General features: G+C 38.3%; 2 protein-coding genes across 8 annotated transcripts; both read left to right on the plus strand.

Moving 5' to 3' along the window:
* Positions 1–3,035: 3,035 nt before the first annotated feature.
* On the plus strand, positions 3,036–9,808 carry cdca4 (cell division cycle associated 4). 6 transcript variants are annotated; one of them, XM_034235382.1, is made up of 3 exons: positions 3,036–3,177; positions 6,703–6,840; positions 7,167–9,808. In XM_034235382.1, the coding sequence occupies exon 3, from the start codon at positions 7,176–7,178 to the stop codon at positions 8,085–8,087; it is 912 nt and encodes a 303-aa protein (XP_034091273.1). In that variant the 5' UTR covers positions 3,036–3,177; positions 6,703–6,840; positions 7,167–7,175; the 3' UTR covers positions 8,088–9,808. The 6 variants fall into 6 exon arrangements, with proteins under 6 accessions (XP_034091273.1, XP_034091270.1, XP_034091269.1 ...); XM_034235378.1 differs by having other exon boundaries at positions 3,060–3,177; positions 5,362–6,840; XM_034235380.1 differs by having other exon boundaries at positions 3,093–3,177; positions 5,674–6,840.
* A 3,067-nt stretch (positions 9,809–12,875) lies between these two features.
* Positions 12,876–17,391, plus strand: si:dkey-177p2.6 (uncharacterized protein LOC568712 homolog). 2 transcript variants are annotated; one of them, XM_034235218.1, is made up of 2 exons: positions 12,876–12,987; positions 14,261–17,391. In XM_034235218.1, exon 2 carries the CDS (start codon positions 14,265–14,267, stop codon positions 15,021–15,023), a length of 759 nt encoding a protein of 252 aa, XP_034091109.1. In that variant the 5' UTR covers positions 12,876–12,987; positions 14,261–14,264; the 3' UTR covers positions 15,024–17,391. The 2 variants fall into 2 exon arrangements, with proteins under 2 accessions (XP_034091109.1, XP_034091108.1); XM_034235217.1 differs by having other exon boundaries at positions 12,895–12,982.
* The last annotated feature ends 4,006 nt before the right edge of the window (positions 17,392–21,397 follow it).

The following is a 21,397-nucleotide window of genomic DNA, read 5'->3' on the forward strand; positions in this document are numbered from 1 at the left end:
ATCGCTTCAATTTCCTACAATTACCATCAATACTGATTTATCATTCATCCATTCATCATCATCATTTTTAGTAGCATAAGTAGCATAACATGGAAATACTCAATCTCGTCATTGTACTTAATTACAGTATTTGAGTAAATGTACTTAGTTACATTCCTCCACTAATCTTAGACATGACTCATTTCATATTTTGTATGTTTCTGATTTTGTATATTTCTGGTATTTATGTTTGTATAATAACACAGTCATTGACATTTTATATTTTAGCTTTTTCCTACTTTGTAATGCAACTGCAAAAACCCCATAAATTAAGTTCTGTCCTAAATGATTGTTGTCTTTGATAAACACGTTATTTGGGTAATAGATAATAAGATCTAATAAAAATGTGTTGAAAATAATCCTGTTTTTTCTCTGATAAACTGAATAACATCGAATTTTGGATTGGGCAAAACAAGACATGTCAAGACATCCGCTCGCGCTTTAGGAAACTACAAAGAGAGTTTTTCATAGTTTTCTAACCTTGTATAGTGAAAACATTTGTTGCCACATAAATATCATCCCCAGAGCATTTACATGGCTCACAGTAAACACATTCCACATCATTTACATATTAAACGTTAGCAGGCAAATTATGGGAATGTGCTGTTATCTATGGTTTCAAACAGCCTATTCCTCTTGTACTGCGGTACGCATCACTGCATATCTTTGGACATATCTTTTGCACTACTTTTTATTTTGTATGTTTGTATTTTATTATATATGTTGCGTTGTTGGAGGAGCAGGAGCTCAGGTCAGAAGAATTTCATTGCCATTTCTACATTGTAGCTTGGTGCATATGACAATAAAACCTTTGAATCTTGTTATCTGTATTTTGTTGAAAGGGTTCACAAGTGGGATGTCAGTAAGGGAGGGTTTTTTCTGAAACATTGGAAAATTGGTTGTACCTAAAGGAGACTGTATGATACGCTTTCTGGGGAAATAGCTCTTCGATGAAACTGGCACAACTCAAAATAATGCTTTATGACAAAATATGTAAAGTAATGGATCAAAGTAGTAAAGACATTTTACTTAGTTCATTAATTAAGTACAATTCTGAGGTACTCTTTATCTGAGTAATTTCATTACACTTTTCACTTTTTACATGACAACAATTATTTGAAAACTTTAGTTACTTTTGAGATTCAGATGATCTAATTCAAAATATGATTAGATAGATATATAGATCTATATAGCTATAGCAGATTATAGAGATATAACTATAGGTTAGAATATCCAGACGCAGTTTACAAGTAATTTAAACAAGCTCCACTTTTACCAGCTGTGATAGACACATTAATGCATCAATAATCATCTGCAGTAATGTAATATATGATTTTGAAAAGGGTCCTTAATCATAACACATACTTTTATTTTTTAGATTTAAGTATAATTTGATGCCAATACTTTAAACACAATACAGGGGAAGCTGTGGCTCAGTGGGTAGTGCGCTGAACTTCAAATCAGGGGGTAGCAAGTTCGAGTTCCATGCACTGCAGTCAGCATGTCGTTGTGTCCCTGGGCTAGACACTTCACCCCAAATTGCTCCTGTGGGGATTGCCCACAGTACTGAATGTATGTAAGTCACTTTGGATAAAAGCGTCTAACAAGTTAAATGTAATGTAATTACAGGAATTGGTTACCATTAATCAGTATTGGATTGGCACTATCCTAAGGAAAATACTTTAAAATGAGTCTGCAGCCTGCTTTAATTACTTTCCAAAACTAAACTACATTACATTTAGCTGACACTTTATCCAAAGCAACTTACAATATATCGTACATGTAATAAACAATAAAGATACAAACTCAGAACAACAAGAAAAATGCAGATATGTTGACTTAAAATATGCCAATCTTCACTAGGTACTACCTGTATTCATAAATCGTCATTTGGTCAATCATATTGTGAATAATTCCTAAGGAAATACACAAAATAGTCTACCTAGTTTCTATCCACTCCTGGGTACTTTTGTATTTGTAATTTGTGAATATTATGAACAATGAATTTACTCAAAAATAGGTATTTTGTGTACTTTCCACCACTTGGTAATATTTGTATTTATAATATGTGAATATTCAAAATGTAATAACTCAAAAATAAAACATGTACAGTAACCTACTATACTACTTTCCACGACTTTGTACTAAATGTATTCATAATCTGTGAATATTCTGAATTATTCCTCCACCACTAACTAGTTTTTTTCTTTTTTTTCTTTTGTATATAAAAAATAAACGAGCAAATGTTAAATGAATGCACATTCATCACTAACAAGCAACATAACTTAAAATGTTTAATTTCTTGTCTACTCAGTTACTTTCCACCCTTGGGTGCTCTTTGTATTTATAAATTGTCCTTTTTTATGATTAATGGAATTACTCAAAAATAGGTATGTTGTTTTCTAAGTTACTTTCCATCATTGGGTAATATTTGTATGTATAATATTCAAAATAATTCAAAATGTGATAGCTACAATATAAACATAGTTAGTTGTTCTTATCTATTATTATTTGTAACTTATTTATATAGACTAAATACATGTTCAATTAATGCACATTCATCACTAACAGCCAATTTAACATAATATGTTTAATTTCTTGTCTATTTAGTTACTTTCCACGCCTGATTACTCTTTGTATTTATAATATATGTGAGTAGTCCAAAATAAGTCGTACTCACGACTGTGCACTGAAAGTATTCATAATTTGTGAATCTCCTGAATAAATCCTAAACCAATAAATAGTTGTTTTTTATATATAAAACAAATGGGTACATCATGTAAATCTAATTAATGCACATTCTTCACTAACACCCAGCACAACTTATAGATGTTTAATTTCTCGTTCTCGGGTGCAAACTGCAGGCTTTCACTTGTTAGTCAAATTAAAGCGTCTGGAGAGGTAGAAAGAGCAGGGAGAAATCATTAGAGAGGAATCCCAGGCATATGGCTGGCTTTTGTCGGCTCCCCTCCCCCTCCCGTCCCTTCCTTCCCTCCCTTGCTCCGCAGCAGCAGCAGCAGGACAGAGGTAGTTCAGTTTTTGAAGCCGTGGCATGAATGATCTCATCTGAACCTGATCTCCGCTTTCCCTGCCGTCGATCCTATGACCGAGACGGGAATAAAATAACACAAACACGAGGTGAGTACCGGGCCGTTAGTCGCCGTTGTTACCCGGCGAGACCGTGGTTTTTTGTTTTTTTTCCGGGGGAACTTAAACAGCCCAGCCGCGGTAAAAAAAACTCTTGTTTTTGGCTAGAAAAAGGAGGAAGGACCGCGGAGGATGTGTGTGGGTGGGCGCTGTAGGCTAATTAGCCGAATTCGCTAGCATTTATGTCGTACAAGCAATACATAAAGAAGGTTATATTGAGACCAACTGTTTTCATTTTTCTACTGTTTCACTGAACATATTAGCACAGTTAGCTTAGCTCATAAAGTCAGAGCCGTAGCTTAGCTAGTAGCCGGCTAGCTGTTAGCTACTAGCGCAAAATGGCCTCATTGTCGCTCGGTAGCTCTGATGCTGAAAAGACAAAGCATGCGGCAGTCACGGCCAGCAGCTCCGAGCCGCTCTCTTCAGCCGCTCTGCAAGCTCCACAACACCAGCTCATAACGCTTAATTAGTGTTATTCACAGGGAAATGTGAAAAATACAATGCCGCCGTGTTGTGAGTTTATTTACACGTTTAGTACGGTAGGCTGTGAAAGTGGAGAGGTTTCGGTGTGCAGTGGGGGATGGGTCATGCTAGCAGCCATTGACGTAAAGCAAGGCTGCATTCTGTTTGGCTCCTAGCATAATACAAGGGCTCAGTTTAATACAGAGGTGGAAGAAGTACAAAGTTGCACTACCAGATTTTAGGAATACTCTGTTACAATTCAAAGTCCTGCATTCAAAACGTTACTCAAGTAGAAAAGTATTAGCCTTAAAATATACTTAAAGTACCAACCGTACAAGTACTCATTATGCAGATTTCAGAACAATATATATTATGTTTTGATTATAATTATTATTGCATGTAAAGGTGCAGCTAGTTTTAATTTAAACCTGTATGCTGCAGGGTAGCTTGTGAATGTTACTCAAGGTGTAACTAAAGTATTATGTAAGGGTTGTTTATATTTCACATTATTTATTACAATCTGCTAAGTTACTAAATAAATTAAATGTTTGTAGCAGAGTAAAAGTGCAATATTTACCTCTGAATTGTCGTGGGGTAGGAGTACAAAGTAAAAGATAGACAAGTACAATTGTATTTAAGTACAGAATACAAATTAGTTGCTTTACACCAGTGGTTTAGTAGTCATCTTTATATAGCTGTGTATAGTAGTGCTGTGTTGCATATATACAATTGTCTAATACAACTTTTGTGACTACAATATTATTTGCGTAATATTTTTGTTTTTTTACATTTGATTACTCATTTCCTGCTAGACAAGTTTATTTGAACATCACATGTGTCAGCATTTCCTTGTTTTATCTTGTTGAAACTGTGAGTACATTTACATGACAGGAATGTGTAAGTTTAAACTATTGGTTGTGCAGGAAGTGGTATGGATCTTGACCGCTGCAATAAGCATCTCTGGCAGACAAATTATGTCCTAATAATCAATATATGTTTGGGTTATACTTGCAGCATTTGAAATGATAGGTGCCTATAAGAACATGATTCTTTTAGGGTGTCTTTGGTGTAAAGTTATTGCATTTTGTATTATTGTATTATAGTGGTTTTTCATGTCAAATTTGTCAGAAAATCTCTGAATATATTGAAAATATAATAGATACTGATAGTTGTAGTGTATATGTCTGATATTTTAGGGTAATCAAGATATCATTTTTGGTTCATTTACATTCTGTAGGTGTTATGTTTTTGCATCAGTTGTATGATGTGAGTTTGTCTGCTACAGGTGCGACATAAGAATGATCAAGTTATAGACCCAAGTCATTTAAACTCTGATTTATAAAACACATATTATCTTGAAATTTGACCCAAAAATGCTGAACCATATGGTGTTCAAAACCACCCTTTTTCTATATACCTGTAAATGTCATGTCCCAAACATGTCCCAAACTGTTGTTTCTTCAATTTGCAGTGTGCTTTCTCTCAGGTTGTAGGTCTTCCTGGTTTTATCCAATTGAACTTTTACTTGTTGTTGTTGTTGTTTTTTCTTCCGAGAGATATTGCTCTATAGTGTGTCTTGTTTAACAGGGACCAGCCACAAATGCACTACACAAGAAGCAAACATTTCTCCATAATTCTTTTCCTACCCTTTTTGTATTTTAGATCTACGGGCACTTTCATAAATGACTTTTTTCCTATTCTGTCCAATGTCAGGAAATGTCCCCTGTGCGAGGACTCAAAGAAAGTGAAGGCTCCCAAACAATTCAGTGTATATTAGATCTACTTCTTTTTTTTGGTAAGGGTTATATCATTCATGTGATCAATCAGGGGAAGACAGTAGCTGTAACTTAATCTTTCTTTCTCATTTCATGTCAGGTTGTCATGTGTGTAAAGAAGCAAAGTTATTCCCACATTAAAGGCTGGAGAGAAGGAGCGGAGAGTTTACAATCAACCCCAAATAAGAAATTTGTTTGACTATATGTTGATTAAATGTCAAATGTTACAATTGTGTTTTTGTCTTTCTAGTTTTTGGCTTCAAAATCTTGCACAACACTCCTGCAGTCTTACAGTGTGTTAATTTGGTGATGGTATGTAATTTGCACTGATTATAGGGTCCTGGTTTTGCCTGGTATTTTAAGATGAACATTTAAAGGAAAACAAATTCAGCTTTGTTGGAGATGAATTGTGACAATAACAGCAGTGTTTTCCATTAGCTTGATTTTGGTTTCCAGCAGAAATGTGGGGCTTCTTTTGTAAAATTGCTAACAACTCTTTGCTGTTTGCTTTTTACTCTGTAAACCCTATTGCTATGCTGTTACAGTCAAGCATGTATCAATACCATTGTCATTGTACCCCTGGTTTTACTTTTTTGTGATTATTTTTAAAGAAATGTATCACAAAGTTTAAATTAGGTGGATCATTCACCCAAAATGCCCTGCCAACACTGGCAGATTTTTTTACACGGGAGACACAGCTGGACACTGCACATTATTTTTCTGTCTGGAAAATTAAATGCCCCAGGCAACTGTTCAGACCTCAGTCTCCTTCTTACGATTATTTTTGGGGAGTCAGAGGGCCTTCAATGTTGGCAGGAGTGTTATTTTATTCCTGTAAGACAACTGTGTGCCAAACGGTGTGTAATAAGGAAGTTGACTCTACTCTTCTTCCCCTCCTTCAGTGAAGAGAAAGTGAAAATCTTGTTCTACTAGTTTTTGAATCTTGGCGTGTGTAGACCCGGAAACCTGTTATCCCTTGTAAATACTAGTGGTTCATGGTGGTGTATTGTATTGTGATATTGTCAATGCTATTTTTTGTCATATTCTTATCACTTTTACCCCCTTAAAAGCACCTATTGATTAGGATATTTTCTTGCTCACAGGTGGCAGTGGGAAAGAATATAAGTGCACTGATCATGTAACTTGAGTGCTGTGTTTGTTTTCTGACAAAGGTCTGTAGTCTGTGCTTACTTTGATGCAGCGTTTGCATTTAGTTGGTAACCATGCTATTTTCGGTGGCTCAGTGGTCTGTTAAAAGTGTGGTTGTTCCGCCCAGCAGGAGTCTTGCCTCAGACTGGCCTAAAATGGGCAGAAATGGTGCTGAACAAAAGCTGCTTGTCACTCGTACAAAAGTACTTGAAGCGTTGCAGCCGGGACCGAGCTGCATTTCTATTGCCTGTGCCTCTCAACAGGAAAGGTATAGCAAACTTTAAGAAAAAAACTACAACAAACATTTACTGTTTACTGTAGTCCATTGAGGGTTTAAACCTGTAGTTTATTTATAACGTCACAGCTGCTGTTGAGCAGCTTGTAGCTCCCTCATGACCATACACAGATAAAACACCACATAGCCTTATTACATCACACATTTACATAATTAATTACATGGCACTTACTTTTTTCACAACAATCTTAGCTAGTGAACAGTAGGCATTTTGTGTGTTGTAAGTGTGATACATTTACTGATTCTAAGATAAGTGTAAAATGTCTGACTTTTTTTCTTTCTCCCCGCCATCACCACAGAGAGACAACATGTTCCCGAAGGGCACCAAGCGCAAGTTCTCAGACCCCGGAGAGGAACCGGTCTCCGAGGAGGACCAGGCCCCGGTGACTCCATCTGCGGCGGCCCGGACGCTGACGTCTGCATACAGCCTACAGCGGCAGTCGCTGCTTGACATGTCGCTGATCAAGCTGCAGCTCTGCCACATGCTGGTCGAGCCCAACCTGTGCCGCTCGGTGCTCATAGCCAACACAGTGCGGCAGATCCAGGAGGAGATGACCCAGGACGGCACCTGGCAGATAATGACCCAGGCGCTGGCAGCCGCCCAGTGTCCCGCAGACCGCCTGGTGGCCACAGAGGTGCTGTGCCGGCAGACGGACCCGGCGGGGCAAAGCCCGAAGCCCTGCTCAGGGGCCGGCCTGGAGGAAGGCTACCACGCTGAGGAGGTGGTGATGGAGGGAGACGTGGAGACAGAGGTCACCATGTCCACTTTGTCGCCCGTCTCCCCCCAGCTGTCCTCGGCCTCGTACCTCGCAGGTCCCTTTGGCATGGGACCCTGCTGGGAGGAGGAAGAAGAAGATGGTGAGTGCGAGGAGGATGAAGAGGAGGACAGCGAGGAGTGTGCGTCTGAGAGTGAAGAGGGGGACCGGGACCACCTGAGCCCAGATACCAGGACAGGGGAGCAGGTTTTTGGGACTTTTGAGATCAAACACCCAGCGCCGCCCCCTGACCCTGCCCTCGAGGAACTGTTTTCAGATGTGGACCCGTCCTACTACGATCTCGACACGGTGCTGACAGGCATGCAGAGTGCTCCTAAGATGGGGCCTTACGATCTGCTGGAGAGCCTTTCCTCTCACGGGCCCACAGCCCTCAGCTCCAGCTCGAGCTGCAGGTCAGACCTGAACGAACTGGACCACATCATGGAGATCATTGTGGGATCCTGAAACTAAAAACATTCCTCTGGCCTGTCAGAGGCCTCAGACTCTTTCCAGACTATGCACAGTACACATGTGCATGTTCTGTATGTGGTATTGTTACACATGGAGATTGTTAGAGGTTTTGGGGACAAGGTAGGGAATTAACAGCAAGCCAAGTAGATTTTGGGATCGGCTGTTAGAGGTGTATTTAGTCTTCTAACGTCCACTTAGGCAAGTCGGCAGCTGCTGTTGGGACCCTCCTCTTTTATTCAGAAATTGTAATTGGCAGTTAAAGTAGAGATCAGAAATGAATGAATTTTGGGATTCACAAGCCACGTTGGTCTGTGGGTGAAGCGGTTAGTTTCCTACTTTGTTGATGAAATCCAAAACTTGACAATACGTGTGAGAGAGGGCGAAGATAATTACCTATACCATGATGCATTCTTATTTACGTACTTTCCATGTTTACGTCTGTCATACATTCTGTCGTACTAGCTCCTTCTGGTCGTATTCTCTGCCATTCTGTCCATTTTCTATTTATTGTATCATGGACTGAGGAACAACTCATCACACTACATGCATCAGAAACAGAACAAATTGTAAATCCAAATCTATGAATCAATGCATATTTTCCTAAAGATTTGAGCAATTATGAATGGAATATATGTATATGTACGTATGTGTATATAGAAATATATTTTTTGCATTATACAGCTGGGGGATTTTGCAAGTATCATTTGATATTAATTATTATTTTTCCCTCCCAAGCGGTTTTTAAGATTTTAATGTAGCCAGACTCGAGACAGTGTCTTCCCATGGTTTGGTAAAAACAAGTCGACTGTAACAGGTTTCAGGACTGGCATCGAAACACTTTTTCAAGGCGCTGTTCTTTCATTTTCTCAAAAGCTTTACGCACGGCAGGGAAATAACTGCCGGACACCAACCAAATGCTGGATAACATTTGACTGTTTCTGTTAAGTTAACAGTAGCCAGTGGTAAAACGTAAGTCATTTTCCTGCCCTGTTTTACATACAGATCTAATAACAATAATAACAACAGCTTTTTTTCCGGAAGCATTTTTGGAGAAAACCCCGGGGTGATAACTGCATCAAGAAGCCATATTTCTTTCTCTAATTTGTTAGAACAACAAATGAAGAGTTCTGTTTGTCAACCCAACCTAATTTATTGTTTTATTTATTGTATTTATTATATCTAGGTACCGACATGCCATATTGACGTATCAATTCAACCACGAGGCCCGATGAAATTATATTTATCCAAATTTTCCCTCCGTTTTGAATGCAGTACCTATTTATTACTCACATTTTTTTATTATTATTAGCAGTAATAATAATAACCGGGTTACTATTCAGATCACTATGCAGCTCTGTCATACGTGTTTCAAAATGATTGTATACGACTCAATGTCCTTTAATTCTTTTATGCAAACAGTTGCCTTTTCTCCTAAAGATGTGGAAAAATCAAATGCATTTTTCAAAAAATTGTTCATTATCATCGTGATGAAGAGATTTAACTCAGGCAAACTAAATGTATTGACAAAAATACAGTATTACGACACGCTTATTACCTTACCACAACACTCCTGAAGGATGTCACTCTGGTCTGAATGGGAGCTAGAACTTCAAAGACTAATTACCGTTGTAAAATGTATGCATTTTTTTATATTAAGGAAAAACATTGTAGCATCTTTGTAAATATTTTTTATAATAAAAGGTGCAACTATTAAATGTGTGAACTGGATCAATCATTTTAGTATTAAGCATATTTTATCTTGTTTTCTTACTGCTTTAAAAAAGGCTTGTTTGTTTGACCTATTGGCCTTATGAAAGATGAAAGATAAGGCTCGTCAAGACACTGCAGGGGGGGGGGGGGTAACAGATTGTATGTAAAGGGTTATGTAATCAGGATACAGAAAAAAAGGTAACTGTTCCCTTACTGTTACATAAAGTAGACGTAGTTAGATAACTGGTCATTTTTTTAATAAAGAATGGGGATTCCTAGCAGTCCTTAAGAGTAAATGGAAAGTTGCAAGGCTGGAAATTGTACGATATTTTTCTGAACAAAATGCCACTGCAACCATGAAAAGGCAAAACATGCATCAGTATTTAGAGTTGTCTTTACACAACATAATTAAAATCAAGAAATATATTACGAGAATTGGGACAAACTTTCAAAGCTTCAACCACTTTGTAAAGAAATTTGCCTTCAGAAATACAGCTACAACTACCGTGCCTATTTTTTATACTTGATTCATCTACAGATATTTTACAATGACCTGTTAAGCCCATGAAAGGTCAAACAATTGCTATAATAACTTCTCATAACGGTCCACTGCAACTCTGACTACTTTTAAATCCAGGCTGAAGACTTTTCTTTTTGCCGCTGCTTTTAATTGAGCTATTCACATCTTAAACTGCACTGTAAACTTGTATTAATGTATTTTTTCTTTTAATGTTTCTTTTATTATCTTTGCTTTTTAATGACTGTTTTTAAATGCCATTTTCTTAATGTCTTTTCTTTTTGTAAAGCACTTTGAATTACCTTGTGTTGAAAGGTGCCAGATAAATAAACTTGCCTTGCCTTGCTAAACAGTATTTCTTTAGATGCCTTGCTTTGTTCAAACAAAAACCAAAAACAGTTGCCACAAATATTTAGTTAACATCAACCATCCCATTGAGCACGGGAAGTCCTATCATTTGAGAAGCTTGACTTAGAGAAACATGGAATTATTTCACTACATCTGCCTGAAAAAGGACTGAATTGATAGAGGTAAGTGATGAAGGTGTATTGTGCACTGCTATAGTAACTGCTGAGGTTTCTTATGGATGATTTTTCAAAATGAAAATGAATTCGATGTAACTCTGGTGCTCTCACATGATGACACGTGCTCTCACATGATGACGTGAGATTCTGTATGAGATATACAGAGAGTGTTTGATTCAACAGAACTTCTGTTTGCACAATGATTACACAACACCTGTGCATAGTGGGTTTTTTTGTTTACTCATGATGAATGCTGCTTCTATTCTGCTGAATAGAGATTGTTCACAGTCTTGAACATGCCCAAAGCCTTGTCTTAAACTGCCCAAAAGTAGCTGTTCATAAAATCCTTGCTCAATGTGCACGTTGGCCTGCTGCCTAGCCTTCGTTTGCCCATAGTTAAAGATTAATGGACTCTCGGTGACTCGGCAAAAAAGCAGCCTGAGGAAAGAACGAGTCATGAGAGAAAGAGACTATTGTGTCTTAAAAAAGCAGCAACACGGAGAACACTAAATGTGATGCAGAAAATCGGTGCAGTTACAGAAATGCTATTCTACTTCAATATAACATACTGAACTTTGTATTACATGTGTTATCTCTCAGTCGACTACATTGCCGTTAAAACATGTGAGTAGTTAATAAGTGCTTGTTTTAGCCTTCAAGGGCTTATTATTAACTTGTAATATGTAAATACAACATTTTTCACAAAGGAAAACATTTTAATTGGACGTAATAACACAATATATACCACCTTTTTAAACTACTTTAAATTAGCTACCTTAACGCAACTTACAATTATTTGTTCATGTTTTTAGGGACAAACCGCTAATTAACTAACCCTAACATGCTTAATGGTCATGACTTACTCACTAGACGTTGTCGTTTTTAATGTGTTTGACACCAATTTAAAGAGCTCAAAGGCACATTAGAATTCATTATGTGTTTTTGATGGATTTTAATTAACTGCATATGTCTCCAAATCACCACAACATAAGGTCAGGAAATACTTAATATAATAATGTATTAATGTTGGATATTTACTTTCTGTTCAGAAGAAGAAGAAGAAGAAGAGGAAAGAAGAAGTAGAAATGCTGCGAGGGCTTCAGGAGGAAGTGGCTGAACATCGTGAATGAAGAGTCTCCTTATTTGGTGTTTGCCCTCCCCCATCTTTCCTGTAGACCCCCCCCCCCTTCTGACTCACTGGTCCCTTTAAAATGCTGCGTTCAGGTGCACACTGCCACTTTCTAGGCTTTCTAGATATTTCCAACGCTGATATGTAGCCCTACACGTTTTTATATTTTATTGAGGATCCTAATAAAAAAACGAATTGATCGTTGTGTGTATTTCTATTCACGATACTCGGGAATATCCTTTCTAGTGATTTGAAAGCTTGAAAGGATGTTCACAGATGATGTGTTTCTTATCTGTGATGCAATAAAACATATTTGGTTCTTCACTCCAAAAAGTTATTAAAATCGTATGACATTGAAATGTTCTTTACAATTATTCCACCCATTATCAGTATGTATCAGGTCAGGCTAACATTCAAGGTTATTCATAAGCTTAGCTTTTGACACTTTAAGTACAATCATCAGATAATATGTGACTTATACTTAAGTAAAGACACATTTTACACTGTGGAATTAGTAGGGTAAATAAATATCAATAGTTATCCCACCTGACCTTTGTCAACCAAAATATTTGTTGGAGTCGTACAGATATAAATTATATATTTTTGAGTTTTAGTGTTTTTTTTATGTGTATTTTATATAAAAATCAGGATTTAACACTGACACCGATCACATAAGTCAAGACATAACCAATTTCAACGCTCACGTTGTCCTACAATCTTCTCACTGATTGTTATGGGCTGTCCCTGAACGCAGCATCAGTAACCAGCCGCTTCACATTCGCTGCCCCGTGAGTGACGGAGGCGGAGGTTTGATCGGCAGGGGATCTGTCCAATCAGCGCCACCCTGTGATCTCCGAAACCCCGCCTCCTGCTCTTCCTCCCCCAGCTGCTGCTCTACGGAGCATTCCTCATCTTCCTGGGGCTCGAGAGCAGAAGAACGCGGCGACGAAAACCTACCAAGCCGAAGACACGACGGATTCAAATCCCTTATGACACTTACCGAGGGCACGTAAGGTTAGTTTTAACCTCTTTCTGATGGTTTATTAAAAACAAATCCTCATGTTTAGTCCTAAAACTTGGTTTGAATGGAGCTAGTTTTTCCCTTCTGAAGTCCGTTAAAGGGGGTTGGGGGTTTACTCAGGGATCCTGGGGAAGAATAAGTATGATGGAGTGACATTGTTTTTATATTTTACTATTATAAAGAGAAGAAATGGTTGGAATAGGTTGTTTAATCATACATTTGAGTTGATTTGGTTGTACATCTCTGTTAAATAAGACCAGGCTGCTTTTAATCTCCTCACTTGGGGGTTAAACTCTCATCAAATGGGGCTTTATGTGTTCCCATCTGTTATTTGAGAAAACATCTGAGAATATGATCAAACTAATAGACAAATGTGTCTCTGTAACGATGAGTAAAGTCTCTCAGTCTCACAGTGAGTCATACACCAGTTTTAATGTTCACTTTGAAATGTAAATGTAAAAAGCAGGTTCACCTTGTAAAACTTGTACAGATTGAGAATAATGTGTCTGTAGTTGATTGAAATTAATTATTAATTATATTAATGTAGTTTAATGTGGCTGATTGATTGAAAATGAATGAGAAACTAACTAGCCATGGTGCTATTACATAAACTGGATGCAAGGTTTATTACATGGCAGTGCAGCCTCATGGGATCCTCAATGTGTCTCAGTGATCCCAAGAAACAAGCACCTGGTTTAAGATGCTACTAGCTAAGTTTCCTGTTCAAAAGTTAAGAGTTTAGTAGACAGCAAGTCTTTATGACTTTATAAAATTACAGGTGCTTGTGTGTCTTAAAGCTTAGCTTAATAATCAATTATTTGATCTACAGAAAATGTATAACAATTTACATTTTTTCAATAATTAAATGCTCTTGTTTTATTTAGATATTAGTCCATGATTTTAAATTGAATGAATGATCGATAATATAAAGAATAAATCAGCCTTTTAGTTTTTTGTAATTTTGTTTGATTCAGACAAATGTTATGAGTAAAGGCAGTGTTTTCACTCTCTCTCTTCTACTTGGGTCGCGTCTCTGTCTTACAAAGTTGATAACACTTAATGTAGACGATTTTTCTAATATGACAGAATTTCAATTTGGCAGAAATACACTTAATACCGGTGCCATTGTAGAATACAAAATGTAAATATATTAACATTAGCTGCAATACTGCAAAAATATGAACATAAAGTCAATCAATGCATATTGGCGTAATGTGATTTACATCAACCTTGAATGTTAATCTATATATATGTGTACCAATGTAGGTCGATGTTGGGTCGCGGTGTGAAGCGGAAGTGGAGCTGCCTGGAGGAGCTGGAGGCCGAGGCCCGCCCTGCTGCTGCAGAGAAGGAGAGGGATGGGAAGGAAGGTCAGGGAGATGAGGACGGGTTCCTTGTGGGTCCGTCCAAATCCGCCATGAACCACCTGCAGCAGCGGCAGCTCGTGCTCGGCCTCTGCATGGAGAAGCTCCAGAGCTACCAGGCCGGCATGGAGCTCAGCCTGCGGCGCTCCGTGCTGCTCATCAACACGCTCCGGCAGATCCAGGAGGACATGCAGAGCGACGGGACGGGGACTTCGGAGACGCTCCTCAACCACACAGACTCCTGCCTTCCCAGGGAGGACATGCAAGTTACGTGCCCTGGGTGTACAGAGGAGGATGGGGACAGCCTTTCTCCGCCGCTGTCCCCTGAGTTTCCTTCCCAAGAGGCAAACAGCTCGCCAGACCAGCAGAAATCACTTCCTGCTGCAGCGATTAATACTTTTAGTGAGGCAGTAAACGCCATGGGCTACCTCAGCGACCTCGCCCTGGACGACATCTTCGAGGACATTGACACATCAATGTATGAGACTTCAGAACTGCCTTCGGCCTGGTCGGCGGGCTCCCTGTGGCCCATCAGTGTGTCGCTGTGGACGGACGAGGACGTGAAAATGCGTCCTCCTAGCCTCCCATCGGCTGGGAGTCTCCAGTCGCGTCTGATGGACCTGAACGAGCTGGACCACATCATGGAGATTCTGGTAAAGTCCTGATCACCAAGATGAACTCCTGAACATTTACTCAAAGAGTCTGATCGCAGCTGAGGACATGACCTTCGATTTTTAAGGCAGCATCTGATATTTGGGTTGAAAAGGCGATTTTTCAACTGGAGTTCATTCCTATGCAAATAACTCTTATGAAAATCCATCCAAAAGCTTAAGTTATTTGCATGAACACGAATATTTATAACAATAGATGGAGAAACCATTTTAAATATGTTTAGGAAACAGACACTCTTTTACATTGTCTTGGTTGCTATAACTCAGGTTGCTAAACACTTGATGTGTTATGTGACGGCACCTACAGGTTTTTCTAGAAGTATCATTGGAATTAAATATAGGAAAACTTAAGCTATCAAATAATATTGTTGACATTCAACAAGTAAATGTTATTTCAAACAGACAGAGACTAATTTCTGCTGTTTTAGGATAGGTTGTGTGGGTCAATAATCTGTAGTAAAAGAACATGAGGCATGTCTAGACAAAGTCGATACACCAATAGTGTTTTGCAACCATAGTAAAGTAACTGTAAAAGTGTCTAAAGTAGATTTTCCTTAATTTAGTAAAAATGATGATTCAGTTGGACCGTTAAATATCCACAACACATTGTTTATACCACTTGTCTTTCCAAGTTTTTTTGTAGAAAGCAGCATCTCTCTGAGTGAATTTGCCAGAAGAGGAAACCTGAGCTTCCGTGTTTTGTGCGTCACTCAGACTGTAAGATCAGACCTGAGTTGATTATTAATTGAAATCCCGTCAATTACTTAAGAGGTGTGTCCTTCCAGCGTTGGGACTGAAAGACTTCTATGGCTCTACGTAGGCTCTTTGAATCAGACATCAACCAACAGTCTTTGTGGCTGTGTTCATGCAGCAGTCAGAGTGGTGGACAGTCTCTCTCTATATATATAAAAGAATAATGTGGCCACTGAATTTGGGGATATCCAGCCAAAGAAGTATCAAGTCCCCAGAGATTAATGCCACGCTCACAAGAAGCAGGAACAAATAATGACAAGATGTTTAAATGTCGGAACGCGTTTTATCTAATATTCTTATTTATGAATGAAAAATCCACCGCAATCTGCAGAAGATCGTTTTTCTATGTTTAATTTCTTGTTCGGGTGTGAGTGTAAGTTATAATTCAGATTCTTTATGACAAACTATTAGAAGCCTGTACGTGAATTACTCGCGGTTGACGTGAACAGTTTATCCTTGTCGGCAGCTTTACGGTAAATGCAACATGTCATGAAAGCAGCTTAAAACATGTATTTCAAATTGTTATGTTAACCCAGTCTGGTGCTGACTGAGGAGCCCATCGCCTCAAGTCAACAATCAGGACTACTTTGCCATGTCTCAGAATTGTAAACGACAACAGAAGCCTACAGTATGTATTTTATGGCCATGATGGTATGACTTCTATTGCAATGTACAAAAACATATATATGTGTTTCTACCTGAAACTCTAATCCCCTGTCTATGATTTTCTATGTGTGGTTTCCTGTTCTACCTCCTGATGTCTCTTCGTCTACCTGGACACTCCTGTTTGTCACTGAAATATTTGCTATTTTTCACGGTTTTAACTCGGCTGAATATCCAATTCATTGCAATCCAATGCTTTCCTGTCAGACCAAAGCAATCCATCCTCATCTCCTTCTCATTTTAAAATGTGCCTTACTACTGAATTTAATTTTGATGAATAGATTTAAGTGGTTGGCTGAGCTCGAGCTTCATTTGTAAAAACCTCAAAACTGAAGCGAGGTGTTCTTTAAAGCACCTTTTGTTTGTTCTCCTTTATTTGCCTTTTTTTTCTGTGCTCGATGAACACTAGTGGCATATGAGCTTAATGTATCCTGACAGGATGACAGGAAACTAGCTGAGGGAGGAGGTGGTAGCGAGGGCCATGAGGGAAAAATAAGAGGAGGACATGGAGGTGGGAGGAGGGGTGGGGGGAAGCTACTTGCGTCACTTGTTCAGTAGGAGGGGTTTAGAGACTCAGACCACCGACCAATCACAGGAGATGTACAAGGAGCCTACTGCTGCTGCTCCAACAACAACTTGTTTTTGCTCCTCATGCACAGAAATGCAGTGTTGGATTTCAGCGTCTGAAATGAAACCACTTCTCTGTTTTCTTTCTTTGTTTGTATTTGTTCTATCTGACAGGACCGAGTACAGAAAGCAGAAAGCTGCAGTGTTATTTATAAATGTATGGGTGTCAGTAAAGCACAAGCTGTATGTTGTCCATGCTGATTATGATATAAATATAACCGAAGGATGCTAAGTAATGAAATGATCATTAATAATGTATTGTATTTTTTGTGAAATATTTTATAGATTGTATTCAATAATACAGTTAGAATACCAGAAACTGCCTTGTCTGAGTCTTTATTCTTCATGCCTTTTCTTTTGAGGGTTTCTAGGGGGGTCAGATATGTAAATATCACATCCAATTTGCAGAAAAACACCTCATGAAACAAATATTACTCTAATTTCTACTAAACCATCCCTCTGCACCCCCACCATGCATACACAACGAGGTGTCAGTCATTCATCATGACTGACTGCATGTGGGTTTCTGCAGTTTTGCCTTGATTGAGGCCTCACAGGGAATTTGTACGCAAACTTCCCCCTAATCCTGCCTTATTTAGCGATTGGTTTGGCCAAATGTGTAAACATCCTTTAACCTAAAGGTAGACATGTTTGGAAAATACCGTTTTTTACGACAACCATGACATCTACCAAAAAGAACATTTGATATCATGTTACTAATACACTGTTTAAATTAGGTCTGCAACTAACAATTATTTAAGTTTTCAATTATTTTCTTGATTTATTATTTTGTTTATGTCTTAGTTTGGTCGATTAAATGTCATAAAATTGTGAAAAATGTCCTCCAGTGTTTCCCAAAGCCCAAGTCTAAATATATTAGTTTACTCTCATAGAGGACTAAAGACAATTGAAAGATATTTACATTTAAGAAGCCGGAATCAAAGCATTTCTTTGCTCATAAAGAAATTACTAAAACTGAATCAAACTAGTCTGTAAATAATTTTATGGTTGACAACCTATTGATTAATCTTTGCAGTTTTACAGTAAATAATCTAGCAATTTACTTAAACATATATGTTTTGATATGCAGTTATGGTTATAGACTCTCTTCAACCTATTAAAATCGTATTTCTTTAGCACGATTGATTTGTCACACATTATAACACAATTTAAAGATTAATTTGACCAATAATATTATCTTTTGTTTTCTAAATGTTCAATAGATAGCACAATCAAATCGTTATTGTGAATTGTTTTGGCCAAAATGTCGTGGCAGTTCTGCTTTCAACGTTATAGCTTGTTACAGGCAGGAATTAGCCTGGGAAGCTGCACTCAGGGCAAAATACCCATCAGTCTGATTTAACAGGTTAAAAGGAAGCCAAGTCTGCCCTCTGGTGGTCATACCACTGAAGAGCAGATCGGTGCTGCTGAAGGTAAGCATGACGGTGCAAATTCAAAATGTCTGTTCAGTAGTGTGAGGAGATGCTGTGTTTTTGTAGCTTTACCACAAACTGATGTTTGCACAAAGCTTGCCTTTGTACTCGAGTAAAATAAATACTAGTTCTCCTTACAGTTGTGTACACAGAGTTCCTTGCACCGTCACTGGAAACGTTCCCACTTATTTGAGCGAGATGCCAAATCCCATGTTTCACCCTCTGCAGCACTACATGACAATGCATCTGCAGGTTATGAAAAATATACACATTGCAAAAATACTACTATACAGAATATGTTGTTTGTTTATTTCTCTTGTTATAAATGTACGGCCCTCAAGGATTTTTTAACCCATAAGGACCCACCGTCATATGAACTTTAAATGTTCTGGAAAGTTCCTTTTACAGCTTTAGCCTTGTTTTTATCTCATGAAGTCCCTAAGTGACACACACTGAACAGTCTGGTGGGTCATGGTCCAGGTCATGTGACTTTGTGTTCCCATGACAACATGTCCAAGTGCCAGGCTAACACATGTGACATAACGAGCTACATTTCAAAAGCTTTTTTTTGTTGCTAAAGGTCAAATTCAAGCCATTTAAATTTTAAAGCCATCGGGACTTTAACCCTAAACTTTCACAGTAAACCCAAAGTGACATATGTGCACAATTAGAAATATGATTATGATCTGCTCAGTTAATTTAGCTGATTCAATTATATTTAGTTAATATATTCTTTATTCTTCAATTCAAAGAATGTAAAAACTAATTTAAACCAAAAAATCATCCTCGTTAATGAAGTTATAAATAAGAGTTATTTTACCATTAAAGCCCAGTTATTTTACACTCGGGTCTAAATTATGTTCCCCTTCATTTCCCCAAAAGTAGAATTGGGTCCGGGTTCTTATGGGTATATTAAAAAAAAGTTAAAGGAATAAATGATGTTTGATGAAATAAACAAAATACATTTCAAGGTAAAAGGAATATCACAAAATGGAAATAATCAAATTAAATTTCCTTAAACTTTGACTTGCTTAAACGTCAGGTAATACGTGTGCTTAAGTACTTCCTACCTCTGTAATCTCTAATAAAACAAGATCAATGAAAGTTGTCCATATTGGTGCCTGGGCTTACATTGACCTCAACGCATCTACATGGAGCCTAAAGTCTGCAGTACATCATAAAGTATTAGTTGATTTAGGCTATATTTGTATTGATTATCTTAATCTGCATAGTAACTAACTGTTAGACACATGTAATGAGGTAAAAAGTAAAATATTATCCTCTCAGATGTAATATATATTGTATAAAGTATGTGGTATAAAGCAAACAATGGAAAAACCCAAGTAAAGCAACTAGAAATTGTACTTTAGTATATTACTTGAGTAAATGTGTTCATTTACTTCCCATTCATCTTTCCGTGTGCTACATTCTTGGCCAGTAAAGCTGACGTGTTTTTCCCTCTTGCAGTCTGCTTTTCCATTTATTTTTAACTACATTTCTTCTCTCTATCAGTTCAGTACAGAGTCTGATTTCCCTCCAGAGGATAAGACAGAAGCAGAGTTACAGTATGTGGTGAGAGGACAGGAATTCAGGGAGTGGTCAAACATGAGGAGGAGGAACACGTGAGCTACTGCTAACCACTGCTAATGCTGCCATTAAACACATGTCTATGTATGTATGTATCTTTCATTGTGTATCTATCTACAGATATATTTGCATATCTATCTATCTACATATCTACAGATCTATCTTCATATCTATCTACATCTCTACATATCCATCTATCGTTGTGTATAGGTGTATGGCGTGATCAGAGTGCTGCGGTGTGTCGGTCCGGGTTTAGTGTTTCTCTGCAGACATCAGTTTACTGCGGTGAGTGAAGCCGGGGTTTTGCTGACTCAGCACAACCTCACAGAACAAACATCCTCTGCTGCAGAACAATGGGATGGACCGACGGCTGATGGATAGATCCAGCAGCACATGGGGAGATTTTAATGTAACAAAAACAGGTGTTATCCAATTAAATTATGTATGAGGTCGGCTGCAGCATGAGTAATTTCTGATGTTGGGCACGGTCACTACTTAGCTCTAGGGTTGTAACAACTAGATATCTTCATAGCATATTGTATTATTTATTTTAATATTTATAGCTATTATTATTATTATTCTAATTTTAATAATAATAATAATAATAGCTTCGATTTCTATAGCGCCTTTCAGGGGACCCAAGGTCGCTTCACAAGTAATAGTGCAAAGACAAACATAACAAAACAAAAGACAGACAAACAGAACAACAGATCGATTTAGGGGCCGAAAGCCTTGGCAAACAGATGGGACTTGAGGGCCCTTTTGAAGGCTTCAAGTGTGGGGATGTTGCGTATCTCCGCAGGGAGAGCGTTCCAGAGGGTGGGGGCTGCCACACTGAAGGCTCTGTCCCCGTAGGTTCGCAGTTTGGTGCGGGGGGTGGTAAGCAGGCCAGAGTCTGAGGACCGCAGGTTCCGGGGTGGGGCATGTGGGTGAAGGATGTCCGATAGGTACTGGGGGGCAAGGGCATGGAGGGATTTGTAGGTAAGGAGGAGGATTTTGTAGTATATGCGGGACTTGACCGGCAACCAGTGTAGGTGGATGAGGGTGGGAGTGATGTGCTGCCACGGTTTTGTGTGCGTGAGTACCCTAGCAGCACAGTTTTGGACATACTGGAGCCTGTCCAGGGTTTTGTTGGGAACCCCGAACAGGACACCATTGCAGTAGTCCAAGCGGGTGGTGACAAATGCATGGACTAGGGTTTCGGCAACCGACTCCGAGATTAATAATTTTAAATTATTATATCTTTTTTTATTAGTTACAGTGACCCTTTATGTAATAAGAACATCATACAAATAAAATAAAAAC

Source organism: Gymnodraco acuticeps, unplaced genomic scaffold, assembly GCF_902827175.1.
Source record: "Gymnodraco acuticeps unplaced genomic scaffold, fGymAcu1.1, whole genome shotgun sequence".
Taxonomy (NCBI): Eukaryota; Metazoa; Chordata; class Actinopteri; order Perciformes; family Bathydraconidae; genus Gymnodraco; species Gymnodraco acuticeps.